The sequence below is a fragment of the Rattus norvegicus genome, chromosome 19 (genome assembly GCF_036323735.1).
Source record: "Rattus norvegicus strain BN/NHsdMcwi chromosome 19, GRCr8, whole genome shotgun sequence".
Lineage (NCBI taxonomy): Eukaryota > Metazoa > Chordata > Mammalia > Rodentia > Muridae > Rattus > Rattus norvegicus.
In genome coordinates, this window is record NC_086037.1 from 9,948,103 (window position 1) to 9,971,032 (window position 22,930).

Genomic DNA, 22,930 nt, shown 5'->3' on the forward strand with positions numbered 1-22,930 from the left:
TCATCATCCCTGAAACACTTAATAACTTCTAAGTTGGGACAAGACTGGGAATGTAGCTCAGGATAGGGAGCCTTGACTAGTATGCAGGAGGTTCAATCCCTAGCACTGGAAATAAAAACATCCTAGGAACAAGAGAAATGGCATGGCTCAGTGGCTAAGAGTGACTGCAGTGTAAGAATGAAGACCTGAGTTCAAATCCCTACCACTCATGTAAAAATCTGGGCATGGTTGCATGTATGCCTGTAAGCAGTGCTGTAGGGAGCAGAAAGGAGGATTGCTAGGGATTGTTGGTTGTCAGTGAGAGACTGACTAGAGAATAAGGCAAAGAATGGGACTTGTATATACACACACACACCCCACATGTGGAGGGGCCAAGATTCTGCGTTCTTGGTATACTTGTCTCTTCCAAGATCATCCTATTTCTGTTCCTCAGATCTCTCCCACCACCCCTCTCTCCTCTCTCTGTATCAGGATCTCACTTTGGAGACTAGGCTGGCCTTGGACTGACAGAGACCAAGAGCGGAAATTAAAGGCATTAAATTAAAGGAAATTAAAGGTCACCACATGTGGCATGAGCCCCTGGTTTTAACCATGGGTTTGGAACTATGTGTTGAAGCTTACTGGGCTCATCTTTGAGTAGAGACAATGACTTCCCTGCACCAGAATTCAGCAGCAGCCAGAAGTTCAACAAGAAGGGACAGGGTCCCAGGAGTCCCTCCCTGATCCGTGATTGCCTCGTCACTGGCTCAGGTTGTACAGGCAACCACAGCTGCTGTGAGACCTGCTGTGGCTGCGTCATGCCCTTGAGATTACAAGCAAGGTTTTTTTTGTTTTGTTTTGTTTTTACTTTCTGTTTTTTGTTGGTTTTGTTTTGGGCCTGTTTGTTTGTTTGTTTGTTTGTTTGTTTGTTTTAAGACAGAGCATCATGTGGTCCAGGCTGTCCTCAAATTCCCTAGGTAGTTGGGACAGATCTTCGATCCTCTTTCTCTACCTCCTGCTAGGATTACAGGCGTGTGCTACTATACCCAGTTTTCTGTGTGTTTTAAGACATTTCAGAAAACATCGACAGCCCCATTTCACAGGTGGTTACATGGAAGAGGAACTTGGAATCTGTCCCTTGTCCTCTGATATCAAGCCACCTGGTCCTGGGGTGTGCTCCTTAGCCGGGCCTCTCTCACTCTATAAGCTTGCCTGCCATCAACACTTTGAGCTCTAACCAGATGTTGGCAGGTGACTGCAGAACCATCTGGAGAGAGCTTAACACCTGATAATCCAGCAGAGAAAATGGCGGAGAAAGACTTAGGGCGGTGGGGACTGGAGCTTGTAAACGCTGGAGAAAGACTTAGGGCGGTGGGGACTGGAGCTTGTAAATGCTGAGGTATAAATGGCAAATAGGAAGTCCATTTATTTGAGGGAGGCTGTGAGGGACAGGGAGGCAAGTGCGGCGATGTGGCTGGTATAGGATCGCAGTGTCTGGGGAGAAGGGAGGGAGTCCATCCCCTGGCAGGGTCTGCTGCAGTCCCGTGAGGGACCATCAAACAAAGCCTTTCACAAAGTCTATCAAGCGTGGGTCCTTGTAGAGCTTCTCCTCTAGCGCCAGGTACTTCAGTGGAGCCAGCTCTTTGTGCCTGAGCGAAGTGAGGAAGGAGAAGGTGAGGGACATACAAGCTATCAGAGTGCTCCCAGGAGTCCTCCTGACTCTGCCCCTTACCGATTGAGCCGCTGTTCCAAGATTCGGATGCGGAACATGGCCTGAGAGCAGTAGCTCAGGTACAGGTCTTCATCCTCCGGTGTCAGGGTTACCTGGTTCTCCTGGTACCATTGCTGCTTCTTCTGCAGCTCCTGGGTCTCCTGGAAGCACACAGAGATGAGCATGGGGAAGGCGTGAACTCATCTGCATCCGGGCGGTAGGCCCATAGATGACCCGGTGGCCCCAAGAAGATAGTGTCCCAGCCCTGACCCCCAAGGAAAGGAACAGAGTTAGAGTGTCACAAAATACTACTGTGGGTGGGAACTGCTGGAGTCATGATTTGAAGGACATGTGCGTGAAATCAGAGCGGGGCCAAAACAGCCAGTCAGAGCTAGGGGTAAGGTTAGTGCATGGCCCTGGATTCCACCCCTAGCAGCTCATTCAAAATCAAAACAGCTGGGTGTGGTGGTGCACACCTTTAATCCCAGCTCTCATTAGGCAGAGGCAGATGGATCTTTGTGAATTTAAGGCCAGTCTGGTCTACATAGCAAGTTCCAGGCCAGCAAAGGTTACAGAGTGAGACCCTGTCTCAAAAAAAACAACAAAACAGGTCACTGCCTGCTGTCCAGAGAACTGGGGTTAGAGTCCCAAAACTCACACGGAGGCTCAGAATCATCTGAAACTCCAGTCCCAGGGGATGCAATGAGGCTCTTCTAGCCTCTGAGGGCACTGGGCATCCATGTGGTATGCAGACACAACACCCATACATCCAAAATAGCTACATGATCTAGACGAGTTGCCGATGGGCTCAGAGCCCCCAGCAGCTTGTCTCTAAAAGTAAGGGTTATTGCAATCCATTCTACCCAACTTTTCTCTGCGTGGGGATTATATAGTATGCACCTCACCTGCCTCACAGAATGGGCCAAGGACTAGGAGCTATCATAATGCAATATCCATCCGTCCATCCGTCCATCCATCCATCCATCCACTCCTCTATCCCTCTGTCTGCCCATCTTAGTTACCCATCCATACCATTACTCACTCAGTCATCCATGCATTCACCTACACTTCACCCCAATCCTCACCGAATATCCAACTGTACCTGCCCATCCCCTACACCTAGTTACCCATCCATCCACTCATCCATTCATACAATAACAAGGGAGTGGGGGAGAGAAGAAATCAGGTATTTGGAAGCCCCGACCACACACCCACCCACACACACACACACACACACACACACACACACACACACACACACACACACTTGTCTGCTCATCTGTCTCTCACAGATCTGCAAGGCGCTGAGCAAAGACCTCAGGTCCTATTTTCTGACAGAGGATGGTGAGGTCACCCCCCTGCCTGGGCCCTGGCCACACCTTCTCAAAGCGAGCCTGGATGAGGTTAGCCTTGTCGATGAGCCGCTGCTTGAAGTCGCTGAGACACTCGTCCTTGAGGCGCACTGCCTGCCAACGGGTCAGCTTCTCGCCTGGAGGGAGCTGGGCCAGGAATGGGGCCAGGTAATCCAGCTGGGCCTCCACCTGCCGCAGGTGTTCCTCGTGCAAGACACGCTCCTACGGGCCAGGGAACCAGCTGAAAGGTCGATCAGGATATCCAGGGGGGCCTCCCAAGCAGCTGAGTCCATTGTGTAATATAGTACCAAGCCAGTCCCTAAATCCAGGTCCCAGGGTAGGGTTCCTATGAGACATGATTGTCTCTTTATCCATGTTTATTCCTTTCTGACATGTAATGCCTGTATCTGACATGAATCCATCAATCAGTCTGAAAACAGACCAGCTCGCGTCTGGAAAACACATAACCCAGGCCTTGCCAATCCACAGCGGGAACTTACGGTGAATGGCGGTGGCTTAGCAATGACTCCGAGCTCCCACTTTTTTCTTTTGCCCATAAGGTCCGCCTTACTTGGGGCACATGGGAGCCAGGGAACATAGAGACGCGGTCTAGTTGCCCTTTCCTCTATGATCCAAGATCATTCCAAAGCCCAGCCTTGTCAGGCCAACTCCAAACTACTTTAGAGATCCTCACTGCTTGGTGAAGAGGATTTAGGATCGATCCTGGGCACCCAGACTGGTCCTTCTGCTTGGGGGACGGGTAAAGCCAAAGCCCTGCTTCGCTGAGTCCTGATGCTCAACCTGTGCCTGAATCTGTTGGCTGGACTCCCAGTTCAGGACACAGCCTCAGTGAAGCCCTGGTAGAGGTGGACGTGGAGTTCTCATGCTCCACACAAGGTAGAGACTTTCATTTGGCCACTTTCATTTGGGTAAGCACGCCTAGCCTGGATCTTACATGCCTTTTGGGGGTGACTCATCGACACAAGTCAGTTCGGCAGGTGATAGCCAACAAGGACAATCACCTGACATCACCAGTGACTTCATGCCTTACAAAGGGTTGGCATCCCTCATCATCCCTTACGAACGCTTCCCATATTCTCCCTACCCTGGAGGCAGGGCTCCAGGGAAGGAGACCCGGGGAAAGCAGGAAGGCTCACCATGGCCTCCCGGGGAAAGCAGGGAGGCTCACCATGGCCTCCCGATACTCTTTGCTCTTCTCGTTGCGCTTGGTGTCATAGATGGAGATGGTCAGGGTATGTGCCTCCTCTTCCTCTTCGCGAAGCTTCAAGATCTCCAGCACCTTGACCGGACATCATAGAGGATATGCATAACGAGGGCCCTCTCTCCCTGCCACCTCTGCTGTCTGGTAGGACCTTACCTCCAGCTCTGACTCCCAGGCTTGATGTCGGGACAGTTTTTCTTCATTCTTCAGGTGAATCATGGTCTCATACTGGTAGAGGAGTTTCTTGGTGTGCTCCATTGGCTCTACCTGGGACCAGAACCACCATAGTGACAGGGAGGCTGCCCCAGGGCAGGGTTAGGGACCATTTGGTTTAAATCTACTGCCTTTTCCTAGCTGTGTGACCTCAAGCAAGGCGCTTAACCTCTCCACAACTCAGGATCCTTCTCTACAAGAACATAGTAACTTAGAGGGACCAAAGGAAGATGTAGAGGGGCTTACGGTTATGCTATTAGAATAGGAAGGTGAGGCCATCTTAGATTCTAGGGCATAAGACTATCCTGCCACCTTCAGGATAGGCCCCTGAGATCTGGGGTCTAGGTTCCCCAGAGGTGCAGGTAGGGAGGTGCACGAGGAAGTCTCAGCTGGCTGGGTTTTCATTTTGGTGGAAATGGGATGGTTTTCAGAGCAGCTGCAAGGGAAAGGTCCTCGGCTGGGAGCTTTGCCAGTTACCAGGGACAGAGATGGGTTTCCCAGAGTAATCTTAACAGGGGATCCACTTGGGGTTTCTCGAGTTACTGCAGGCACAGTTCTCAGAGTGTGCCCCCCACCCCCCAACCATCCTGTGTGCCATGCGGTCACCAACCCACCTCGTAGCTGATGCACATTTCTGGTGTCATGATGATCTTGTTTCCCTTGCTGTCGACTTCCGTGCGCCGCAGGAACTCTCGCTTGTTTGCAGTGATGTAGTCGTCGCGGCAATGGTAGCGAAGCTGGATGCGCTCCTCGGCTATCAGAAACACGCGCTCTGCCACATCCTCGTCTGCAGGTTTCTCCGGATTGCGGAAGAACTGCTCTGTGATTTTCTGTGTGGCCAGAACATGCAGAGGAGGGATGTGGGTTTCTGTGCATGTTCTGTGGGCAGGAGGGAAGGACTCTCAAGACCCAGGAGTTCAGGGGTGTGATCGGCCCTTTCTGGCCAGACAATGGATTCTATGACTCCCGTGGGTTTTCAGGACCCAGCCTCACATGGTGTTGGGCTTTTTTTTCCAGTTTCCTCCACAAGACTCTGCTCTGTCTGCTTCTAGAGGTGGGGAGCTCTCCACCTCTCCAGAAAGCCTGTCCCATTATCAGATATCCCTTACTATGGAAAGGAGCGTCTTTGGTGTGTGGTCAGGAAGTTCAATAGCCAAGAACTTTGTAGCGTCTTAGAAGAAACCGAGCTCAATTCAAGGCAAAACAGCTGATAATGGGTATTCTAACCCTCACCCAAGATCGCAATAAAATTTAAAAGACTATCGAGAATAAATTGTGTGTGTGTGTTGGTGTGAACACACACATTTGTGTGGTAGCCAGAGATTAACATTGTCTTTCTTTCTTTTTTTTTTTTTTTTTTTTTTTTTTTGGTTCTTTTTTTCAGAGCTGGGGACCAAACCCAGGGCCTTGCGATTCCTAGGTAAGCGCTCTACCACTGAGCTAAATCCCCAGCCCCGACATCGTCTTTCTTAATTGCTCTCCTGATTGTTTTCTGAGACAGGGTTTCTGTCTCAGAACTTGGGCTCACTTGAACCTGGACCTCACGGGTTTGGCTTGACAGGCACACAGCAAACTCCACGTATGCCTCCCTGGTGATGAAATTACAGATTCGAGTCACAATGCCATGCTGTTTTCGTGGGGATCAAACCTAGATCTTTGTGTTCACAAAGCAAACCCTTTACTGAGTGAGTTGTCTCCTCCACTCGTTGAGATGGGATTTCATGTGGCTCCGCCTGGGACTTTCTTTGTAGCTGAGGGTTTGCCTTGAACTCTCCACCCTTCAGTCATCACCTCTCAAGTGCTGGGATTAATTGTCCTGCTTTGAACAAACCTACCAGCCCACTGTAATATTGGAGAGAAGTCATTTGAAATATTTTTAAGTTGCTTTAGTTTCACACATTTCCAGATGTCTGGTTATTACGTGTGTCTTTGTTCATTCCGATGAGGAAACCCTGCTTCTTTGCCTAGGGGCCGAGGACGCAGCTTAGCCCTAACAGGCCCAGGGATGTGCATTTGTTAAGTGGTTGGTTCATATTTAGAACCCTGGCAAAATCACAGGCATTAATAACCATGCCAGAGTCAGGGCTTCCCTGATCCTGATGACACCCTCTCTGCCGGAGCCAGTGGGCAGCCGGTCCCCCAAGCCCAAGTGTATTCTCACCACCACGGGCCTCGGGTTGGAGTCCGCGCTGTTTTGGGTGAGCTTCTTGACTCTGGGTCCAAAATTGATGTGTCGATAGGAGAGGAAGTCCGAGCGCCCTTGATAGTATTCGGTCATTGTCATGGGCGTCTCCTCCCGCTTTACCAGGCCATCCACACGGATCATTTTATAGAACTCCATGACGCGGTCCATCTCAGGTAGCATGGACTTGTATGAGTGCACTGAGGGGGGTGGGGGTGGGAGGCGAGGGGGAAGGGCCTGGGTGAGCATCAAGAGCTGGGGCAGCTGGCTCTGTAACCCAATCCCAGGCCCAGGGAGAGGGAGTTCTGAAGTACACATTAGTTATCGGTCACATAACCAACCCCTACTTTCTGGGCGTTACAGTTACATCTGATTTTTTGTTTTTATAAACAATACCATGACGAACAACTATATATTTACTGTACTTGTTCAGCCTTTGCTAAGAACATATTGTCAGCAGAGGAAACACTGGGCCAAGATGTGCTCACATTTTAAGGCTGTTACGGTTGCTGTTTAGAGATGGAACGAGGGGCCTCAGACATGCTGAGGATGTGTTCTACCACTGAGGACGTCTCCATATCAGTAATACATTTAGTTCAATTACTCTTATGAAAAGAGCGACCTGCTGATGTCAGTAGGGAACAGCTTTCTGCCACTTTCAACCCCCGGCACACATGTCAGGGTAGGACCATTTGTTCACACAAAGGTCGTGGCCTGGTCCTTTCTGGTTTAATCTTGAACTTTTCAACTCCCAAGTGTGGCTGGTATATCTCCAGGTGGTGTTGGCTCCAGATTTTTCTCTGCTGAAGTCTGGGGTAGGACATGGATCTCGTGAGGCATCTTCTTTCCTTCCCCTCTTCCCAACCTCATGGACTCCTAGCCATAGCCGTACAATGCTCCTGCATTTGCCTTGTTGGTGGTGCTGGTTGACTTTACTGCCCATCGTTCTTAGACTCTTTACATGTGGCCCATATTGTGTGCCCTCTGGTGGAGGTTCCAGCCTGATCCCAGCCAGAAGACAGCACGTGGCCCTGGCTTTGACTTTCCTAGAGAGCCAATGGCCATGGTGTCTTCCTTTCCTGAGCTTCCTCAGCTGCCTGCACACCACCTTATCTTACAGAGTCAGAGGTAATGCCCATGCTTGCCACCCAAGGACCTCAGTGATACCTAGGGTTGGTTCTTCCCATCAGGGTCATTATATGTAAACACCTCTCCCCCATGGCTCTTGGTTTGCCCAGTAATGGGATCCACACACCACACAGGGCTTGGGGATGGCCTGGCTTGAAGTAGTCCACGTGCAGGCCCGTGGTCTTGTTTATGTGCTTCAGCTCCAGCATGTCCTCCCGGTTCTGGTACCACTCCTTTATCTCCAGAACCTTGGTACCTGTGGGGACACAAAGATGGCTGCTGTAGGCAAATCAGCTCCCCTGGCCTCTGCCACACAGACACTAAAAAACTAGAAGTGATTTACTCAGAGTTGCCAAGCATAGCATTTGGTTGTTCCCCCATTCTGTGCCCCCCAACGTGACTTACACTGTAGGTCCTCGTAGGTGGTGAGGCGACATACCAGGCCATTGTTGTTGAGGTATGGGGACCACTTCTCCAGCTGTGCCTTCTTGTACTGTATCACTTTCTTTCCACTGGGGCAACGGGTCTCAAACTCTGTGGATGTAGAGGGAGCTGGGGTCTTTCCTTCCACCCTTCCCGAATGCTCATCCATTCTCTGCATTGCCTATAAAGTGCCTCCAGGCCCACAACCAGCTCCAAGGAGGAAGAAAATACTCACCAGGGCTGGCTTCAACTCTTCCCAAGGTATTCTTGGGTCAGCCAGCATCCCAGAGCTAGCCGAGAATCATATCTGTGATCCAGCCACTCCTTTCCCCTGCCAGGCCTTCACCACTGAGAACAATGTGCTAGAATGACATCTGGTCCTTTAAAACCCAGCCCCAATGGCCACTACTTCTTAAGACCCATTTTGCCTCTATTCTTATTTAGGATGTAATGGGTGCTCCTACCCCAGGGTTCATGACTACTTCTGTACCTTTGCCACCTGCCGGAACAGCCAAGGAATGCCCTTCTTCTGAGTCTAGGCATTTCCAGGTGGGCCTATGTAGACACTGGGCAAAAGATAGCCCACTCTCTTGTCTTCTCTGCCTATTTTTTCCTGTGGCCTGGCCCCACTGCACTATATACTACATGTTCTGCCCATGGTCTCCTCTGAACAGGGGCTCTGGGGAAGGGAAGAAGCCATGTCCCGGACCTTGGCACTCATGATGTTAACAGTCTAGTTGCGTGCCAGACAGTGTGAGGCTTTGTGCACAGAGCTGGCAGGGTGTTGAGAGGGGTGGAAAGAAGGGCACAGGAAGCCTCTATGCTGAGCTGTGGGCTGAGAACCAGTGAATGACAGAGACCTTCTGGAGTGATCTCAATCTGGGCGACCCACGAAGGCGGCATGTCAAAGCTCTTATCCTCCTCCTCTTTGCCCTGTGAGGAAAAGAGGTGGTTGCTGGCCAGGGATTTAGAGCAGAGGCCATGGTGCAGCTCTGTCCCCTACCCGAGACTCAGACTTGCTGAGGGGGCTGTCAGTTTCCCCCAGAAAAGCAAGAAGTCAGAAGATGATCCAGGATAGGGGAGGAGAGGGGTAGGTTTGGGTGGACTTGCCTAGTCCCTACTTGCCTGGTCTAAGATGATAGGCATCTGTTCTCAAATCCCACCCTTCCAGCCAAACCACTTGTGGCCATGACGGCTACTCAGAGAGGGGATCCTGAGTCAGAGGGAGCCAAACCTTTGGCTAGACCTAGTACCAGGTAAGGAGGGCTGGGTAAGCTTTTCATCCACTCTAAACCTAGGTTTCCTTAGCTGTTAACTAGGCCTCTTGGGAGGACTAATGGATGTTATAAGTCTTGGCTGTTCTTCCAAGGTCTGTGAAATAGGCCTGGTCTAGACAAGTGATCCTCAAACCAAGCTCAAGATTTTCTGTGTGTATTCTTTTTGCCATAGACAATGCTCAGACCTTGGACGCGTGCTCATCTAATTGTGACTTCTTTTGAGATCACACAAGGTCATCTCAGTCAGCAGAGGACATAGGGACTTTTCTGAGACAACCCTGGAATCCCAGGCCTGGCCCTACAGCTGAGAGCTGGCGCTCAGGCTGTATCATCTATCCATGTTGGAGGGACCAGGATTCTCATTCCAGGGGTGTGACAGGGCTTCCAGAAGGAGCAGGCTCCTAGGTTGAAGGGTACACACTGCTGGTCTATGCCCCGCAGCAAACGGGGACACCAGTGTTCAGAATCGAGGAGAGGGAGGACAAGGTGGCCTCAGTCATTCTTAGGCAGCCTTCTGAGCTGAACAGTCACCACGAAGAGCCCAGATAGGCAACCAGACTGTTGGGGTTTGGCTCCCAGATCTCTCACTTATTGGGTGGGTCCTTCAGTGTCTCATTTGGCCCTGCTGTGTATATGTTGTCCTTGGCTACTCAGGAGGCAGAGATTTACATGAGAGAACTCAGATTCCGCACTAGAAACAGAACCTGTCCCCGCAGTGTTGCCTGTTGATATGGGTTTGCTCAACCTACCTCTAAAATCATGTGCTAAAGCCCTCACCCCCAGTACCTATGAATCCAGTTGCATTTGGAAGTCAGGTCTTTATGGGTAAGGTCATGGAGTCTAAATTGGGTCTTTAGGTGATCCTATTACAATATGCAAAGTGTCCTTATGAGACAAAGGAATTAGGACACAGATTCATAGAGAGGGGGGCCAGATAAAACTACGGTGTTCATGGCCATCAGCAAACCCAGGGGATCTCTGAAGAAACCAGCCCTGCTAGCACCTTTGATCCTGAATTTCTAGCCTCCGGGAGTGTGGGGCTTCCCTTATGGCGATGCCAGCAGATACATGTGTTATTGTTGCTATGGATACCAAACACAGACCATGACCCTCACCCTAGTTTTACATGTAAAGAAGGCATGGGAGATTCCCAAAGCAAGGGGAATTTGCCTCCTAGTCTCTCCTTTCTCACACAGGACCCCATGCATGAAGTACCCCACCCCACACACACCCCTTGTTGAAAGATGACAGACAGAAGGCTGATGACGGGATACCCAGGCCAGGGGTCTTTAGAAGACCTAATAGGATCAGAAGGAAAGGCCTAGCTTGATAGAACAATCATCATGGTGGTTAAAGAGGAGCTAGGGCTCCCACTCCAAGAGATGGTCTCTCTAAGGAACTGTCCAAACCTTTGATCAGAGTTCCAGACGGGAGAGACTGAATTCAAGTACTGTCCCTCCCCTAACCTCCTGAGAGGTTCTGGGATGCTCACCGCATCTGTAAAATGAGAGCTCTACAGACCCCTCTGCGTTGAAGAGTGTATGACTGATAGGTTTGGACACCCCCCATACACGCACATGTTTTCAGGGATGTCTGTCAGGCTGCCTGACCCAAAATGGAGTGAGGACCCTCGACCCGCCCCCATGCTACCAGACTCACCTGATCTTCGTCCTCATCGTCATCCAGCCCTTCGTCGTCATCATCAGTCAAGGACAGGTGAGGCTTATCGGTCCCCAAGAGCATGTACTCCCATCTCACAGGGTCTCCCAGGTCAAAGATCAAGTCCTGATGGAGGGGGAACCAACTGAGTGTACCCCCTGCACCCTGTAACTATGCCTGCTCCTAAGGGGCAATGGCTATTACTTGAGGCTCTGCAGAATGTCAGCTCCATCCAGTCTCTAAGAGTCCAGCCACATTCTCCATCTCATCAGGGGAACTGAGGCCCCCACTCCCATCCCATCATCCCAAGGAAGAAATCCTATAGCATGTCCAGAAGAGACTCATCAGTGCCCCCTGCTGGGGACAGCCTGTACATGAAGACATTGTAGGTCACTAAGGGAGGGAAGAACCAGGAACCACGTGGCTACAGGAGATCTCAGAAGGAACCAGCCCTGCCAGGATCTCGGTCCTGGATTTCCAATCTCTGGAACTGTAAATCAAAGAATTTTCATTCTTTAAGTTCCTATCCTGGGCTGGAGAGATGGCTCAGTGGTTAAGAGCACTGACTGCTCTTCCAGAGGTCCTGAGTTCAAACCCCAGCAACCACATGGTGGCTCATGACCATCTGTAATGGGATCTGATGCCCTCTTCTGGTGTGTAAAGAAAAAAAAAACCGCACAGAACAAACTGGGGAAGGTCATATAGCTAGAATGGCCCTTGAGAGCCGGGGGTGCGGCTTTTGGCATCTCTACCATACGTAACCCTGCTATGGGGGGGGTGTGGCCAGACCACCCACGGGCCACATCCTTGGTCTCCACCCCCCAACTCCCGCACACCTTACAGCAGTTCCAGCAGTCCTGCATATTGATCCAGTAGTTCTTGTGGTTCCAGAGACTCTCGATGCCCAGGAAGTGGTCATCCTTGGTGCCGTAGCTGCGCCCGGTAAAAGGGTCGATGAAGAAGCTCTCAGGCACCTCGCGCTTTCCCGACAGCACCAGAACCCAGGAGTGCACCCGCAGGCCATGCAGGGGGTCAGGCTTCGCTTTCTCTGCTTCCTACACAGGGAAGTTGGGTGGTTCGCTCTTTAGGGCACCCTGGGTGAGATTTCATCCAAAGAAATGCAATGCGTTCTACGGATAAGGGGTGCTTTGGTGAATCTTAAGAGAAGGTCCTCATATGTTATCCATTGGGCCCACGTAACCAGCTATGGCAGGGTTGCATGCCCGTGGAGACCCACCAGGAGGCGTTCTTCCTCTTCCTTAAGCCGCTTCAGTTCTTGGTCCTTTATCGCCTGTAGTCTCTTCTCCTCTTGCTCCTGCTCAAACCTGCTGGTCAGGTCCCGGGGCGGCTTGACGGCATATTTCTTAGGCGCTACCTTCTCTTTCTTCGCGACTATCTGTCACCCAAGAAGAGCGGGAAGTCGAACTTCCACCTGCACTCTACACAGGCTTAATGGGACAGACGAGGGCTAGCACGAGAATATTTAAGCACGCACACAAACTCAAATAAGCTTGCACGAATGCAAGTGCAGCCCAGTTGACCTGGATCCCAGACAGAGGGTGGGGCAGGTAGTCTGGGGTAAGAGTTTTCAGGGGTCATCCTTGGGAGACTTCATACACTGATTCCAAGTTTTAAGTTTTCTGGGCCAGGAAGGAAAAGTGTGTGTGTTTCTACGTGTATGCGTGTGCACATGTGTATATAATTAAGTACGAAATGATGATATGTGTTCCCAGGAAAGAATTCTCCAGGAGCTGCTGAGGTGGGCTTATGGCTGTGACAGAAATACAATCTCCAGTCTTGGGGATCAGACCCAGGCTTCCATCCTCCAAAACATGTTATCACATTTTGGTGGCTCCAAAGATGTTACCCCACTTTCCTCTTAACCACGCCATTTCCGTTTTCTGTATACTAAGAGGGGAAACACCAGCTACCCAGGGTGCCATGAATAGCCACCAAGTCAGCCCAAGCCCACATTAAACCTGTTTGTCATCCAGAAAGTTCTCTGCCTTCGTTACTTATTGACATAAATTTGATTCTTTGCATTGCCTCTGAAACAAGAAGGCCAGGAGAGAAGCTCAGAGGCCATGGAAGGTTAAAAATGTAAGAGAGCATTTGCTCATTCCTCCTGTGGTGGTTTGAAAAAAAAGCAGGCCCCATAGGCTTCCAGGGAGTGGCACCATTAGGTTTGGCCTTGTTTGGAGTGGGTGTGGTCTTATTGAAGGAGGCGTGTCACTAGGGGGTGGGCTTTGAGGTTTCAAATGCTCAAGCCAAGCCCAGCATCTCTTTCTCTCTTTTTCTGCTGCCTGTGGATTGGGATGTAGAACTCTCAGGACGTTCTCTAGCACCATGCCTACCTGTGTACCATCATGACCATAATGGACTAAACCTCTGAAACTGTAAGCCAGCCCCAGTTAGATATTTTCCTTATTAATAGTTGTCATGGTCCCATTAATCCCAGCACTTGGGAGGCAGAGGCAGGGGGATTTCTGTGCGTTTAAGGCTGGCCTGGTCTACAAAGCAAGTCCAAAGACAGCCAGGGCTGTTACACAGAGAAACCTTGTCTTGAAAAACCGGGGGAGGGGGGTGGGGTGGCGGACCGGAGGGGGAGGAGCAGGCCATGGTCATGGTGTCCCCTCACAGCACAAGAAACCCCAAGGCCACCTCAGTAGCCCCTGGAGAGTTCTTCCCTTGACCCCTGCTCAGTGCTTCAGACCCCTGGATCTCCATCCTTCAGCTTCAGAGGGACCTGATCCTTGTCACGGGCCTCTGGAATCCATGCTCAGAGCTCTTCCTGTGCACTGCATGGTGTGTGTTCAAGTGTAAAGAGATTATTTTGTCGTTGTTTTGTTATTGTTATTGCTGTTGTTTTTGCCTGTGTGATTCTGGCATGAAACATATACATAATATGTTCATTACCTATGACCTCAGCACTTCATACGCTAGCCTCAACATTTTTAAATTTGAAAAGTGCTCCTTTTGTTTGAAGAGACGCTGGTGAGCATACATTCTTAGTAAGCAGACAGGAAACTCCAGTGTCACTCACTAACTTTCCCCTACTAAACGGGCTGAGGATGTAGCTCAGAGTAGCATGCTTGTTCTTTGTGTGTGTGTGTGTGTGTGTGTGTGTGTGTGTGTGTGTGTGTAGTGAGCCATATTGGATTTGGGCCTGGCCGCTTTGTAACTGCATGGCCACAGTTAAGAAGTCGTGGGATTGTTGGACAGAGGCCTCTCCCATGTATTTACGGCACAGGAAGAAAAGACCAAGTAGTAAACACCCGGTGTCTCCACTGCATGACCTCTGCTGAGCCCGGCTGATGCATGTGGAACCGACACACCTGGACCACACCTGGGTGGTGGTCAATTTACTTCTGCCTTTTGCTTCCTCAGCCTTTATCCTTGAGATTTAGGCTGGTCTTCTCGGATTTCTCCCTAATTAATTCAGGTCTCCTAGTCGGTCTTTTGTTACAGAAGCCAGGAAGCCAGGGTTTCCCACTGTGCTTCCCAGTTATTTTCTACCTGGAGACTTGGTGAATAAAGTTACAGGAAACTCTCTCTCTCTCTCTCTCTCTCTCTCTCTCTCTCTCTCTTCCTCTCCTGGCTTGACACGATAACCTGTGTGTGTGTGTGCTCGTGTTTCTTTCATCCCGTAGGCTTTCGCCCGATTCTCGGTACCGTGTCGGTGCTGGCGCCGACATGTGTGTCTGTCTGTCTGGGAGGAAGGCTCAGAATCAAGCACTTGCTTGGCCATTGTTTCCCACCATTAAAAGGACCAGACAGGGGTTGGGGATTTAGCTCAGTGGTAGAGCATTTGCCTAGCAAGCGCAAGGCCCTGGGTTCGGTCCCCAGCTCCGAAAAAAAGAAAAAAAAAAGGACCAGACAGGCTTTTATCAGACGTAAGGGGAAGTGGGTAAACTTGTGATAATTGTATATAAGACAGAAGCCGTTTGAGTCGTGAAATTTGCTCAGTGGGAGCACAGTGTCTTCAACCGAGCTAAGACAAGGAAAGAGGGACCGTAGTTTGGAGAAGTGGGCTGTGGGTGGTGCCGAGGACAGAGAAATCACCGAAGGTTTGCAACAGGGAGTCTGGAGCAACAGTGGATACACAGGGATGGGGCAGGAGCCCATAAGTATAAGGACAGCCTACATGGGAACTTGCTTCTCCAAGGACAGCCAGGGCAGAGACTCAGTCCTCACTTCCCTAAGGTGGCCAGGGCAGAGACAGTCTTCACTTCCCTGAGAATGATCAGGGCAGAGACCCAGTTTTTGTTTTCTCTGAGGATGGCCAGGGCAGCGCCCCGATCTTTAAGGAGGGATGGGCGCTCCCAGGACTGTGCATTCTTTGGGTTGCCACGCGCCAGGCATACCTCTTTGGCTTTCACGGTGAGTGGACACACTTCTCTTGTCAGGTCCATGAGGCACAGGTCCAGTGAGCCATAGCCATTGACGCAGTAGGCGTCGTAGCCGGAGCCAATCAGCATGGAGCAGAGCAGGGTGCTGAAGTCAAAGCAGTTCCCCTTCTGGCACTGGAGCACGGTGGTCGAGGAGTATAAGTGTGTGGGCTGAACACAGCACACCCATCAGTTCGACAGATCCCTTGCCGCTCACCGCTCAACCACCCACTCGTAGGCGAAGGGTCCCCGGTGCGTCCAGAGCCTCTTGAGGACGTGCCACAAACAGACCCACGTAACCTACATGTGCCCGCCATGTTAAGGAACTGGGGGTTCTCCTCATCCTCTATCAACGATTCCTTATTCGCCCCTCTTTCCTGTCTCCCTCCATTCTCAATGATAGGCTGACTGAATCTTTCGGAAGCCCAAAGATGGGGTTGAAGGCTCTAGGCAGTTTGGTATCCCCCAGCTCTTTGCTGTCCCTCCTAAAGTTAAAAAGGGAGACTGAGGCAGAATCTAGTAGGAGAGAGACTAGGCTTGCTATGTACCCTTGGGTCAGTGGTTGTCTCTCTCTCTTTTTCCCCTAAGGGTGTTCTCAGAAGGCCGGAGCCTGTCTGACCGTCTATCACCCAGGCTTGCCCTATGTAACCAGGGAGTAGCACTTACCGGCTTGAGGGGGTCAACCAGTGGAACCATGGTAAGGAAGTCAGATACAAACTGGGCACAGCTGTCCCAGTTGTACAGTTCAGGGTAGGGCATCAGGGTGGGCCTCAGGGTGGTGCTCACGAACTTCTGCAAATGAGAGATCTTGCCAGGGACCCTGGCTGGTCTAGCCTCTTTTCTTGAATTCTCAGGGGAACCCTGAAGAGACCTGGTTCACAGGCCTCAGGGTGGTGGGGCAGTCTCTGGCATTGGCCATTGCCACCTTCGCTGGCCCAGAGGCAAGCAGATCTCTGAGTTCAAGGCCAGCCTGGGACAAAACAAGTTCTATGTCCAGGTGTGGTAGGACACACCTTTAATCTGGGCCATACCTTCTGCTGGAGGCCTACGTAAGGACAGTGGAAAAAGGAAGGGTTCGTTCTTCTTCCCCTGCTTGCACTTACTTGCCAGCACCTCTGTGGGAACCTACTTCTTCAGGACTCCAGTTTATACAGAAGACCAGCTGAGACACCCAGCCTCATGGGACTGAGCAAGTACTGGACTCTTGGGTTTCCCATTCAGAGCGGCCCATTGTTGGGTTAGTTGGACTACGGACTGTAAGTCATTACAATAAGTTCCCTTCACATAGAGAGATATCTCATAAGCTCTGTGTCATTAGAGAACCCTGACTAAGGCACTAAGTGAATTATCTAAGCTTGCACAATAAGAGCTAAAAACCACAGAACTCCGACCAGGACAAGGCCTTTTCAGAGGCTTACAGAGGTTCTGAGCAGGGATAGCTAGTGACCAGGGTGGTCTCCAGTAGCAGGTACCAACCCCTCAAGGGAAGAAGCAAAGCAAGTGGACAAAGTGGAGCAGACCAGGCCCTTCCCCGCCACATGGCACCAGGTAGCTCCCTGAGCCTCTCCAGGCTTCAGTTTCCCTCATCTATGGCTGCCCTGTACACAGGCACGGAAGGTCTCCTATGTTGGTTAGTAAGCAACACTGAAAGCCACAGCTAGTTTGAGGGCATCCTGGGCTACATAGTGACACCCCACCTTAACTCAAGACTTAAAAGCTGGGGATGCAGCTCAGTGGCAGGACGCCAGTCTACTAGGTGTCAGGCCCTAGGCTCATCCACAGCTTCCAATTCAGATCCCAGGCTGGCATCCCCCTGCAGTAGTCTGTATGTCCCTCTGTCTGACAGGCCAGAGCTGTTTTACAGAAGTTTCCAGCTCTGCAGGACAGCGGCGATGTGACCCAGAGACAGTGGAGAACTGGGTGTACCTCCCAGGCCCAGCCCCATTCCCTGCTCCCACTCTGGCCCTGCCCTCAAAGACACACCCCTCCCCGGCTTACGGGCACATTGCACTCGTTTAGTGGGTGCAAGAAGAGAGGCACGCGGTCCGGACACAGGTGGCTGTACTGGCGGGAAAAGTTGTCTGCCACCAGCAGCAAGTGTTCCTCCTTCAATGAGTTGGTAGTGTAGGAAGGAGGGAGCTTGGTGACATCAACGGGGACCTGGCATATAACCCTGAGATAGCAATAATCTGAGTGAGGCCATGCTTGGCACCCCCAGGAAACCCCCACAGTGCCTGAGCTGTCTTTGACTTTGCCTTGTCTTCATTTGATCCTCACAACTACGTGAGACTGTCACTACTCACACTTTCACTCCTACACAAAGTAATGGAGGCCGCAAAAGGTTGCTCCCATCATCCAGCTGGAGGAAGGTTGAGGAATCTGGGAGTGGAACCTCAAACTGAATCACACCTCTCTATGGCATCCTGCCTTGGTCCTTTCTGACTGTGCCAGCACTGGGTGGAAAGTCCGGATACTCACGAGTGATCAGCTGGGGTAGGGATCTCGATGGCCATTAGCTTCTCCTCCAGGTCTCGAAGGTCATCCTGGCTCAGAATGATCCCCTCTTTGCTCACTTCAGTTGCCTTCAGCACCCTCTCTGCCTTCTCAGCCCGTTCCGCCCTTTCAGCTGCTTCCTCACGCTCAGCCTCCTCCTCCTCCTCCACTTTCTCTCTCAGGACCTCCATCCTGATCACTAGGGATGAGTATCTCTGCAGGGAAAAAGCAAATATGCTCAAAATGGCTGCTATCTGTCAGGAAGAAGTCACTTGTGCATGCAGAGTGGCCAGAAGTACTTTTTCCTCACAGAGAAGGTACGACGTCCCTTGGAAGCATTCCCTCCACCAGCAAGGGACAGACCTCCAACCCAGCAGCATACTCTGGTTTTTAAAGCCCTTTGCTGCCTCTCAGGCACAAGGGAGACAACCAAGGAGTGGGTAACGCACCTTCAAGACATTCACAGTTCACTAGACACCTATTGTGTGCCAAGCCCTGGGGCTACACAAAAATGATATCCCTCATCCTGAAGAGACTCTGGTGTAGTTAGTCCTATGAGACCCATTCTACAGGTGAGAAAACCAAGGACTAGAGAGTCTAAAAGAATCATCCAAACAGAGAGCCAGCAGAGAGCAGATCTTTGACTGGAACCCACGTATTTCTGGCTTTTGAAACCCACGTAAGAAGGGAGCTATGGATAGGAAAGGGTGGGGATGGAGAGCAAGGAAAGAAACATGACAGAAAGATTAAGGTGTCAGTGGGCAGACCAGCTCTAGCTGGGGCTCAAGGTTGGGCCATTATAGTGGGTTGAGGTCCAGACCTACAACACTACTCCCCACACCGGCTACCTCCTCTGTTACTGACTGACCCATAGTGTCCTCCCAGAGCCTCCTTCCAACAGCAACCTTCTCCTCTCCACAAAACAACCCTTCACAGACAGGTCAGGGCAGGGAGACTCCAGGAAGGAATACTTTGCTTCCCTGGTCCCTCCTCCTCTCTATCCAGCCATCCCCATTTCCCAGTTCCCTCCTTACCCTCCAAGAACAGCCTTACTATCTGTTACTTGTCTCTATGGTAACAACAGAGGGCAGGCCCTGGGAGAGGAGGCTTCTGGGAAATGTAGTTTCCTGTGATTGCTTAGGATCCAGTTTCCACCACTACGACCATAGTGCGCGTGCTGGGTGGTATAGGTAGAGTTAGAGAATACAGCAGACAATCACCAAACTTTTAGGGATTTTTGTGAGCCAGTTGTCAAATGCAGCATCATTAAACGATTGAAAACGTCCAGTGAATTGTCTTACTTTTTCTATTGCCGTGGAGAGATACATGAGCAAGGCAACCAAGGGGCTCAAGGTTCCAGAGGGTTAGAATCCACGATCATCATGTCAGCAAGCATGGCATCAGGCTGGCTGAGGCTGGAATGGTACCAGGGCAGTAGCTAAGCATTAATGTCCTGATCTACAGGCGCCAGATGAGGGTTGTGAGGGTAGCTACCTGAAAATGCATAGACTTTTGAAAGTTCAAAGCCCAGCTCCAGAGACACACCTCGTCCCACTGAAACCACTCCTAATCCTAACCAGTTCCCCCAAAGGGAGACCACCAAACATCCAAATATCCGAGCCCATGGGAGTCTCGTCCCTCAAACCGCCGTGCGAAGTCGTTATATTAAAAACAAAAGTAGCAAATGCTAAAATCATCACTTCCCAATTATTTGACTACTTTCCGAAGTGGGAACTTAAGGGTTCTTTGGAAAGTCAGTTGTATTGGATGGTGTTCTGCTGGGGCAAACATGTGAAGGAACGAACGTTTAGCTGAAGCAGACACAGGAGAAAGGAACCATTCTCATTCAGACCATCACACTCACTGACACACACATCCATATACACCCACACATACACTGACACACTCTCACACTGACACATTCATACATTGGGATACACACACACACACACACACACACACACACCCTGACATACTCCGTTGTTACACTGACACACGTTCATGCACACATGTACATGCTATATACACACTCAAAATGAAAAATAGAATTATTAATCAATATCTAATAGTTTAGTCCAGATTTGTCTTTGTACCAACACAGTCTCAAAAAACAAGATTTTACTCTTTGCTTTTGAAGGAAGGAACCCATAAAGGTCATAGTGGTTCTTCATGGGCTAGGAGTGAGTTCAGGGAAATACTGCCAATGTCCTGTTATTATCAGAATATAGAATTATAGATCCCCTCAGTTCTCAATAATAAAGCATAATGCTTTTCCTGTTGGTTGGAATATCATGCAGCTTGTGAAGAATAAGGGTGAAATTTAACTTTGAGATAGAGAAGGTTTGGGGCTGGAGAGATGGCTCAATGGTTAGAGCATTGACTGCCCTTCCAGAGGTCCTGAGTTCAAATCCCAGCAACCACATGGTAGCTCACAACCATCTGTAATGAGATCTGATGCCGTCTTCTGGTGTGTGTGAAGACAGCTACAGTGTACTTATGTATAATGAATAAATAAATCTTAAAAAAAAAAAAGATAGAGAAAGTTTGACCCACAATTTGGAGGTTTGGAACCAAGGTCAGTCAAGCCCTGTAGCTTTTGGCGCTGTGGTGCCATCATGGTGTTAGGGTGGCAAAGGGCCCAGGGCTGGAACTGAGAGAGGAAGAGACTAGGCTTCCTTCATGGGCACACCTCCAGTCACCTAAGCCTTCACCTCTTAAAGACTCCACCGCCTCCCAGGAGCCGAGGACCAACATACAAGCCTTTGGAGAACAAGCTTCTCCTAACTGTAGTAGACTAAACTCAGTAGGGGAAGCTGGTGAAAGAATGTGCAACCATCATTATTCAGAGTCCCTGGAAGGGCCAGGTAACCTGGGACGAAAGAGGGACTGGAAAACCGGTGCCGCTGGTGGGAAGGGTGGAAGGTGGGTTTCTGACCCTCTTCCCACCCACCACCCTCTGGCACACATTTTCCAAAATCAGTACTGCTTTACTTGCTGGCACAAAAAAAAAAAAATCTCGTGTGCGGGCTGGAGAGATGGCTCAGCGGTTAGAGCACTGACTGCTCTTCCAGAGGTCCTGAGTTCAAGTCCCAGCAACCACATGGTGGCTCACAACCATCTGTAAATACGATCTGATGCCCTCTTCTGGTGTGTCTGAAGACAGCCACAGTGTACTCATATAATAAATCTTTTGAAAAAAAAAATCTCGTGTGCGTGCACGCATGTGTGCTCGGAGGACATATCAGATTTCAGTTCTTACACCTTGTTTGAGGCAGCATCTCTTCTGTTGCTTGCCAGGCTAGCTAGCTCTGGGCCTCCCATCTCTACCACCTCACTGTAGGGTAGGGACACTGGGATCAGAGCTGTCTACTATTCCATCCAGTGTTAGGGGTCTGGGGATTCCAACCCCAGTCTTTTCTTTCTTTCTTTCTTTTTTTTTTTTTAAGATTTATTATATTATATATAAGTACACTGTAGCTGTCTTCGGACACACCAGAAGAGGGCATCGGATCTCTTTACAGATGGTTGTGAGCCACCATGTGGTTGCTGGGATTTGAACTCAGGACCTCTAGGAAGAGTAGTCAGTGCTCTAACCACTGAGCAATCTCTCCAGCCCTCCAATCCCAGTCTTTGTAACTGTACAGCAGTCACTTTGACCCTCTGCCCCAGCCTGCATGTGTGTATTTTCAAAGCCAATACTCTGTTCATACTTCATTTCCCTTTTCTCTTCCTTTTGGTTTTTTTTTTTTTTTTTTTTTCAGAGCTGGGGACCGAACCCAGGGCCTTGCGCTTGCTAGGCAAGCGCTCTACCACTGAGCTAAATCCCCAACCCTTCCTTTTGTTTTTTAAGACTGGGTCTCTTTATGTAGCCCTGGATGTCTGGATTTCACTATATAGATCAGGCTGGCCCTAAACTCGCATAGATCACCTGCCTTTGCCTCCTGAATGCTAGTATTAAAGGTGCACACCCACCAGTTGGTTATCTGTACCAAACAGTCAGCACTGAAAATATACATACAAGTACCATTATTCTGACTGACAGGTTATATTAGGACTATCTATGTATATACGTAGACATGTATGCATACAATACAATCATGGAAAATAAAGGGCATGAATCTGGAGGAGAGCAGGGAGGGGGATGTGACAGTTTGCAGAGAGAGAAGGGGGAAGAAGAAATGTAATTTTTATTATAATCTCAAAAGAATAAAAATAAAATTTTAAAATTTTAAAGGTGTGTACCACCATATCCAGCTCATTTCCTCTAAGTTGTATTCTTTTTTCCAAATTGTATTCTTTTTTTTTTTCTTTTTTCTTTTTTTCGGAGCTGGGGACCGAACCCAGGGCCTTATGCTTGCTAGGCAAGCGCTCTACCACTGAGCTAAATCCCCAACCCCTTTTTTTCTTTTTCTTTTTAAAATTTACTTATTATATATAAGTAAACTGTAGCTGTCTTCAGACACCAGAAGAGGGCATCAGAGCCACCATGTGGTCGCTGGGATTTGAACTCAGGACCTCTGGAAAAGCAGTCAGTGCTCTAACCACTGAGCCGTCTCTCCAGCCCCTAAGTTGTAGTCTTAAGATTCACCTTGTTGCTGTATGGAGTCACACTAATTATCTCTTTGTCCCTCCATTGACCAACGTCGGTGTAGGTGCCCCAGAACTCCCCAGGTGCCTTTGAAGGGTCTGAACATAACATTGCTGAAGGAAAACTCCAGACTCCCAGAGTGTGCAAAGACAAAGAGCATTTATTCTGCAGAAACATCCAGCATGCAGGGCAGGGTGTGTGTGCGTGCGTGCGTGTGTGTGTGTGTGTGTGTGTGTGTGTGTGTGTGTGTGTGTGTGTGTGAACCATTCTCCAAAATGGCAACCTCAGACAAAGACACGCAGGCCTTCTCATAGG

General features: G+C 50.0%; 1 protein-coding gene across 4 annotated transcripts; it reads right to left on the reverse strand.

Moving 5' to 3' along the window:
• Positions 1 to 1,381: 1,381 nt before the first annotated feature.
• Drc7 (dynein regulatory complex subunit 7) lies at positions 1,382 to 19,194 on the reverse strand. Of its 4 annotated transcripts, none has more exons than XM_006255081.5 (18): positions 19,062 to 19,194; positions 18,013 to 18,242; positions 17,533 to 17,707; positions 16,201 to 16,326; positions 15,511 to 15,669; positions 12,384 to 12,542; positions 11,983 to 12,201; positions 11,147 to 11,272; positions 9,071 to 9,143; positions 8,193 to 8,321; positions 7,915 to 8,043; positions 6,639 to 6,859; positions 5,092 to 5,307; positions 4,421 to 4,531; positions 4,232 to 4,342; positions 3,070 to 3,264; positions 1,712 to 1,851; positions 1,382 to 1,628 (listed from the first exon to the last, which is right to left on the reverse strand). In XM_006255081.5, the coding sequence occupies exons 2-18, from the start codon at positions 18,216 to 18,218 to the stop codon at positions 1,535 to 1,537; spliced, it is 2,589 nt and encodes an 862-aa protein (XP_006255143.1). In that variant the 5' UTR covers positions 18,219 to 18,242; positions 19,062 to 19,194; the 3' UTR covers positions 1,382 to 1,534. The 4 variants fall into 4 exon arrangements, 3 of the variants coding, with proteins under 3 accessions (XP_006255143.1, XP_006255141.1, NP_001099639.1); XM_006255079.5 differs by having other exon boundaries at positions 15,511 to 15,705; positions 19,062 to 19,193; NM_001106169.1 differs by having other exon boundaries at positions 1,384 to 1,628; positions 15,511 to 15,705; positions 18,013 to 18,226; positions 19,062 to 19,090.
• Positions 19,195 to 22,930: the final 3,736 nt, after the last annotated feature.